Raw genomic sequence first — 8,169 nt, forward strand, 5'->3', positions numbered from 1 at the left:
GGATCATTAGCACCCCATGTGATCTATACGACCCATCCAGATATAGACAAACTTCCGTTCAATTTACACCAATTTCCATGTTCACCATGCGAGCTTGATAAAGAGAGGTTTCATTATTAAGTGTAAAATTACCTCCCTCCATAATTTGCTTGTAATATGCTCCATTCCAGTACTCATAGGCATAGTTTTAATAGCACGATTATGCTTACATTAAGGCCATTGAGATAAAATCCTTATGCATCGTTCTAATATTTCGTTTGATAGCAAGATTTAGTAACATTTTCTTATTTGATTTGTTATTGTAGTATATTAGTTACTATAAATCAAGGTCGGCAGTTCGGTCCGATTCAGCTTTTTCTCGCCATAAACTATATATATAAAAGAAAACAACAATGCTATGCATATTTTAGACCTCACATATATTCTATGTAAGCAAATAATAATATTAAGACCTTAGGAGTACTAAAAGAATAAAACCAAATTCTTCGTATCATGATATCTTATAAATGATAGCAACTAAAACCATTAGGGAAAGTACATCTTGCAATGATCATTATTTATAAGCACGATCAGTAAGTACAGTTTAGGTATGTTTATGAAGTTTGGGACCCTTTCATCGGCCATTATAGAATTATTGTTCTAATCTTTTTGGTAAGCTTGGAAACAGAGCTGATGAGAGGATTTTCCATGGATATTCGCTGGTCCCCATCCTAAATGCACTTCCCAATTGACTTGGAAATAAAAGGCTGTGAAGATTTATTGACTCTCGCTTATACTGACCGCGAGTTCGCGTACCCTTGGAGATGGACGCTGTGCCTGCCGACAGTTTAGAGAGAGAGAGAGAGACGCATAAAGACAACGTATACACCAAGTTATTCTTCGCATTGGGCCCCTTTTCGGCCCTTTTGGTGGCCCATCAACCCATTATTCTGTGAAATAATTAAATTTAAAAAGTTTATATTAGAAGCTAAAACAATAGAGATGAGAGTGGATCGAATAATAACTGAGTCTGTATTTATATCCAAATCTATCCGACTATTGATAAAAATTTGAGCAATCCACTAATATTTATACCCGTATTTATATTCATAAAAAAATAGATATGAATAGACAACTATATGGTCCGAATCCGAATATCCGATTTTATTTGTGACCCTATTTAATTTTATATAGCACTCATAAATTTTTAAGATAAATAAATGACCACATAAATATGATATTAATTTGGTTTATCATTCATTTAGTAATATTTTTGATTATATGGTTATAAAGTTTAATTATCCGATTTATATCAGTATTTATATCCATACATCTCGTGTTCGACTTGTATCAGTATCCATTTAAAACAAATATGGATACTAATTCTTACATCCAACTAACATCAGCAGCATATGTATCTGTATCCATTAAATAAGGTAAATATAGATACGAATATACTAGTATATGATTCATATCAAATCAGATTTCGTTCCTACAAAAGAAGAGTCACATTTTCGTCTAAAGAACTTGGTAAAATAATGCCTTTTTTATAGCTTGATAAGCCGAGGCATGTCAACATGATCGTGGTGTAAGATTTGAAGAAATTTCAAGATGATCGATGTCCCAACAATCATTGACATATAATAGTGAAAGACAAATCACACATTTGTTATAATGTCATTTGTTCTAATGTTTAATAATAAAAAGTCTATAAGGAGATACTGAAAGAAGAGATTAAGCCATCTTCATTGATCTGTTAATGCCAGTATCTACATATTTTTAGAGGCATCTTAGTTTATATAAGCCAAGTCAATAAAAGTCTAAATATATTATGATATGAGTGAGTCCTTAATGTCAATGGCCAACAACTGTTAGCAAAGTTGGTAGTGTTTATTGTCAATGGGCAAGAAACTATTGGTACTGCAGTGTTAGTAAAATCTGTGTTTGGGCATGGATCTTTTGTGGTACATGTTTAGAATTCTGTACAATTCCAGATAGCTACTACGTCATCCATCTCGGATATAAATGGTTGTCCCTCATCTCATGAAACCGAACAAACTATATTTGATGCAATATATGATGATATTGCATTGCAAGATGAAGAAGAGGCATCCATCTTTTTTTTTTTTTTTGCTAGAACGGGCATTTCATACAATACGGGAATGAATACACCCAATGGAGTCGGAAAACAAAAGGCCCTGAAGGGGTCCAGGCATCTCTCTCTCCAGCCCATAAGGTACCTCCTGAGTGGCTCGCAACATATGCCGCCATCTAGTCGGCCGCCTCATTGGCCTCGCGATATATATGCATGGCCTGAAAAGTAACAGACTCCCTCGCCATCTCTCAAAGAGGCATCTATCTTTGGGCATTAATATTTATACGTACTTAGTGATAAATTTTTGACATAATTAATGAAGTGAGAGATAAATGAATGCATGAATTTAGTGGGACCTGGCCACCATTCTAGGATTCTATTTTGAAGTGGAAACCTAGCTCCTTGGTTTCTTCCTCTCATTCATTTCAAGTGGTGCCAATTCCTCTCCCATTCGGAGGACCGGACGGAGATATAAACCCGTCCCACCGCCAGGCCAAAAAGGCATGTGCCCTTCGAACCCATTTGTCACGGGGTGGAAGGCTAAGCAAACCCTACCACGGCGAGGAAAGTTGATGCTTTCTCTCATGGGAAGCAGTGGGCTCACAATACGCGGCAAGGCATGTGATTTCCAGTCCATGACCCAACTTTATTTATACTACATCTTGTGAGATTATACGACAAATTAATTTTCATGCATATATGGTTCCCTCTCCTCTCAAAAGTACTGCATGAATCCACAAAATAACTATGAAAGTTCATGCATTCTCAGAACATGGAGTGATAATGAAGACTTCGATCGCTTCGTTAATTTTAACTATCTTTATATATGCATATTGTTTGGAACCAAAGGAGAAAGAGGTTAATGAACATTATGCTGAAAAGTTGTAATCTCATTTAATGAAATACATATTATTATTACAATTTTTGAGGATAACTTTACTACTTTTATGAAATACATATAAATAGCATGGACCGGCATCGGAAAAGAAGAAAAAAAAATGTGCCTATCCAGTTTGACAAAAGGATTATCTAGCTGAGATAATGCATGCCTGAGTTTGTATTGAGGCTTATTCACTATAATCTAAATAACCCTAATAGCCGGTTATTTCATATAACTTTCAAATGTTGTCTAAGGTGATTGAGGTAGCGATTTTGAATGCAAAATAGGTATTGCCTACTTTGTTGTGTTGCTATCACCATCTATGAAGTCCCTATCTAGTGAAGGGTGTTTCATGTGCTCTCTTTTGTGCAATGTTATATAACAATGTTGACTATATTATAAAAAATATCTAAGTTGCATGAAACTTACGTAGCTTCGGACCATGAATGACCTAAAACATATCACATGTATATATATCAAGCTGCATGAAGCTATTGGGATGCAGAGGATGCACCTTCATCTACCATGAGGGGAAGAATTCAAGAAACTTATGCCCAACTTACGTATTGGACTTAAGGGGTGAGCTTTTGTCAAAAACCAAGGACAGTGCTTGCCTCCCATTAGAAACGAAGGAAGTGCAGATAGAAATGGATCGAGGGGTTGAAGTCCTACCGTTTGATGGGTCCATGCATGGGATGGAGAGAATTAGCTGGTTCTTCATGCATGTGCAATCAGAAAGTGACACGTATCGATAGGCACATCAGAACCTATGGAGCAAGACACGTGGCTACTGTTGGCTCGCGGCTAATGAGGTACGCTGTCTCAGGTATTCTACGGGTTAAATGTCACGGTCCACGAACGTTATTCCGTTCATTAATCAAAGCCGCGGGCGACATGAGACGAAGGGCCACCTTTTACCTTTTCCCCATGCATCATCTCGTGGCTGCCTTTAAATCTTTTCTTTTTAACATTAAACCCATCTTCATGCCCTCCTTTTTTTTTTTTTTTTTTTTTTTTGTAGATCATCTTGATGCCCTTTGAATTATATTGAGACTACCAAAATATCACACCCTCGTTTCTTGGTTAGATATCATTAATATCTAACACTACCATCTCTCATCATCTTAGGCAATAGGCAAAAGTTTGATTTTTGTAGTGCATTGTCTCTCATTTCGATCCTAACTAAAAAGAGCCCTAGTTTCATGAGCTTAACTTGGTCTTTTTGGGACCTAGGCTTCATCCTAGATGAGATAGACTGGATAGGTGGGGTTTAAGTCCCACTCTGATCTTAAAAGGTTAAAAAAAAAAAAGCTTCAAACACTGTATAGAGGCAAAAATCTTACAAAATGAGAATAAATTAGATATCGGAGATGAAAAATATTAGGTTGTTGAAATAGATTTGCCTTGCCACCGGTAACAACCACAACTCAAAACTAGCAATTTACTAGATTTTATACATTTTTATAAAAAATACATAATTAAGTATATTTTAATTGGCATCGGTCAAGTTAGCCGCATATGTCAACTTTTACGAACAATCTGCATAGAAATTGCATATTACAAAAGTCATATACTTTTAGATAGTAGTTGTTACGTTTTGCAAATTAATGATATCTACTATGTATTTTGATAGATGAATTATGGAGATAAGTTTTCATGCATGACCAAAAATAAAAAAGTTAAGGTGTGAAGAAGAAAATACTGTTTGTAATCTACATTTTTATCCATAGTAGACATCAATTTTTCAGTAAAAATGGTACAGTCCTCCGTAAACACTTAACAAAATCCGCCACCCGCATAAAGATAAAATTCTACAGAATAATATGAGTGGACGACAAATGCACAAAACAAGATGGCCATTTTCACGAATAAGCTGTGCATGTAATTTGTTCTCCACGTATTTCTTCTACCAAAAAAAAAAAAAAAAAAACAAACATCACTCTCTTAGCATATTTCGTTGCCCTGCTATCCAAAATTAAATAGCTATCGGCCGTACGTCCCATTAAACTCAAGCAAACCCACGTTTTTTAAACTCTCATAGTCATAAATAATTAAAGGCTGCAGACCTGTCGGTGGCAACTTATGTTGTGGATCACTTTGGTGGTCCACTGTAGAGGGGCTCTATCAATATTTCTCACCGATCTTATGATATTTTATTTCAAGTTACGCTGTATCAGTCTGAATCAGACGATACGAAATATACTGTACTATATCGGTACTTTATATAAATAACGTACCAATACTTAATATGTCAAAAAAATTTCATACCGTACCATATGAATATTATACTAATGTAGCATCAGTACAAGATATGGTACCGAGATGCAAACCTAATTTTATCTTCTAATTTTATTGTATATATTCGTACTAGAAAGTATAATTCATCAATTTTATCCCTTCTGCCACAGCTTTCCATGCTTCGGAGGTAGAGATCCAATCGCTGGTATACCAGGTACAGTCACCCGCGGTGCACGTTTGTCACCAAACTTCCCTCATGGGACCCTACCACGGTCTAGTCCCTTGTCTCGGCCCCTTGGTTACGTTCCATAGTGTCTCTCTTCTTGGTTGCTTTCCGAATTCCATTTCATAGTTTAAGCGATTGACTTCATCTCTCCAGTGGCAGTGTGATGGTAAAAGGAGAGACAGCGAGTAAGAAAGAAAGCCAGGATGTATATAGATCTCATAACACATGCAAATGATAAGATAAGCTTAAGAAAATGGAGGAGAGAGAAAGAAAGTGGCTTCCAACCAACACCAACCTCATCACCATGGTCCACACCATCCCCTCCTCGCTCTCTCGCTCATCCTCTCTTACTCTCACACTCCATCGATCCTTTTATATCCATCCAATCCTTTCCCCCTCTCCATTCCCTCCACCTCCCCACCGCCGCTCCTCTTCCCCACCACCACCACCACCACCACCACCAAAGAGGTCAAAAGCCTTCCGGGGATCCGGTCACCAACCCCGGTGAATCATCATGGCTCCTCCGCCGGACACCAGCAAGACCACCAAGCTAGAACGGTATAACAGCTATATCCGGCGAGTTAATAGTACGAAGCTCCTGGCCGCTTCCACGAACCTGCTGTTCCGAGCCACCCTCCTCACCGCCGTCGTCCTCATTCTCCTCTTCACCCTCCACTACCCTCCGCTCCTCGCCGGCCACCACCCCTCCGCCGCGTCCGCCCACTCCCACCGCAGCCTCCTCTCGTCCTACTCTTCTTACGGCGGGGCTACCTGGGAGCGCGAGGTCCGGCGCTCCGCCACCCCGCGGCGCCGCGGGGGCCTCTCCGTCCTCGTCACCGGGGCCGCCGGCTTCGTCGGCACGCACTGCTCCCTCGCCCTCAAGAAGCGCGGCGACGGCGTCCTCGGCCTTGACAACTTCAATTCCTACTACGATCCCTCCCTCAAACGCTCCCGCCAAAAGCTCCTCTCCCACCATGGCATCCTCGTCATCGACGCTGACATCAACGACTCCAAGCTCCTCATCAAACTGTTCGACGTCGTCCCCTTCTCCCACGTCCTCCACCTCGCCGCCCAGGCCGGCGTCCGCTACGCCATGCGCAACCCCCAGTCCTACGTCGCCTCCAACGTCGCCGGGCTCGTCTCCCTCTTCGAGGTCGCCGCCAAGCACGCCGACCCCCAGCCTGCCATCGTCTGGGCCTCCTCCTCCTCGGTCTACGGCCTCAACACCGCCGTCCCCTTCTCCGAGCTCCACCGCACCGACCGCCCCGCCTCCCTCTACGCCGCCACCAAGAAAGCCGGCGAGGCCATCGCCCACACTTACAACCACATCTACGGCCTCTCCATCACCGGCCTCCGCTTCTTCACCGTCTACGGCCCCTGGGGCCGCCCCGATATGGCCTACTTCTTCTTCACCAAAGCCATATTATCCGGCAATGCCATCACCCTCTTCAAGACCCGCGACGGCGTCGACGTCCAGCGCGACTTCACGTACATCGACGACGTAGTCCAGGGCTGCCTCGGCGCGCTCGACACCGCCGGAAAGAGCACCGGCACTGGCGGCAAGAAGCGCGGCCCCGCGCAGCTCAGGGTCTACAATCTCGGCAACACGTCACCGGTGCCGGTCGGGAAGATGGTCGCCATCTTGGAAGAGTTGCTGGCGAAGAAGGCCAAGAAGAACGTCGTGACGATGCCGAGGAACGGCGACGTGCCGTACACCCATGCGAACGTGACCTTGGCGCAGAAGGACTTCAAATACCGGCCGACGACCGACCTCGCCACCGGCCTCCGGCGGTTCGTCAAATGGTACGTCGAGTACTACGGAGTGGCGGCGCCCCACGCTCAGGGGAAGGGGAAGAGGGGAAAGGGGAGTGTCGGCGAGAAGGGGAAGGATGCCAATACAGGAAGGGTTGCATCCGCGTAGGATGCAACGGGTACCATTGGGCGACACGTGGACTTTGTAACTGTGTATTATGATTAATTGTTTGCTGCTGTTGCTGTCAGTATATATATATGATGGGTTTTATACTTTTATTAGGATTAAAGATGATAATAAAGTCGATAATAAAGATGGTGATAAGGGGATGGACACTGCCTCGAGGGAAAGAAGAACAAGGAAGAGGGGGAGCTGGGATTGAAGAAGGATGACATCTCGGATCCTCTCTTCTTTTTTTTTTGTTTGAGAAAAGTATTTTTGCTTAGTTTTTTAACTACTTGTGCAACTTTGTGAAGTGAGTTTGTGATAAAAAAAAAAAAGGTTTGCTGTGGGATGTAAATCCATACAGTTTTAGATTCATACTATGTGCATACTGTTCTCTTCTTCTTCCATACTCTCTCTCTCTCTCTCTCTCTCTCTCTCTCATATTTTATATCTCATCAATCTGTCCAGTTAGTAATTAAATGGTTAAAAACTTAGTTGTTGTCAACTTTTGCAGATGGTGGTGGCAAGTGGGGGTGGCATTCATGGGAGAATCAAAGGGAGATGGTTGTCTTGGATCTGAAGCATATGTCTGGGAAAGTGTATAAGTTGTTGGTGGTTCAATATTGTGGTATTAATACGGGCGATGAGTCTAGGTTTGTGTGACCATGTTGAGCTGGAGATTTGAAAAATTTTTGACTACTGTATGCAGCAAGAACGAGGTTTGGCTGGCTTAATTATGCCTAACTTTGATCTTGACTGACTCACCCAGTCCTTTTATTTACTCTGTTGACTTTGAATTCATTTGCTGCTTGGAAGGGGGAAATGGTGGATCA

General features: G+C 41.9%; 1 protein-coding gene across 2 annotated transcripts; it reads left to right on the forward strand.

Annotated features, from left to right (window-relative positions):
- Positions 1–5,691: 5,691 nt before the first annotated feature.
- LOC103710614 (UDP-glucuronate 4-epimerase 6-like) lies at positions 5,692–8,169 on the forward strand. 2 transcript variants are annotated; one of them, XM_039128372.1, is made up of 2 exons: positions 5,692–7,221; positions 7,851–8,169. In XM_039128372.1, coding segments are annotated over exons 1-2 (1,290 nt in total). In that variant the 5' UTR covers positions 5,692–5,932; the 3' UTR covers positions 7,852–8,169. The 2 variants fall into 2 exon arrangements, with proteins under 2 accessions (XP_038984300.1, XP_008794651.2); XM_008796429.4 differs by lacking the exon at positions 7,851–8,169 and having other exon boundaries at positions 5,692–7,714.

The sequence above is a fragment of the Phoenix dactylifera genome, chromosome 7 (genome assembly GCF_009389715.1).
Source record: "Phoenix dactylifera cultivar Barhee BC4 chromosome 7, palm_55x_up_171113_PBpolish2nd_filt_p, whole genome shotgun sequence".
Classification (NCBI taxonomy): Eukaryota; Viridiplantae; Streptophyta; class Magnoliopsida; order Arecales; family Arecaceae; genus Phoenix; species Phoenix dactylifera.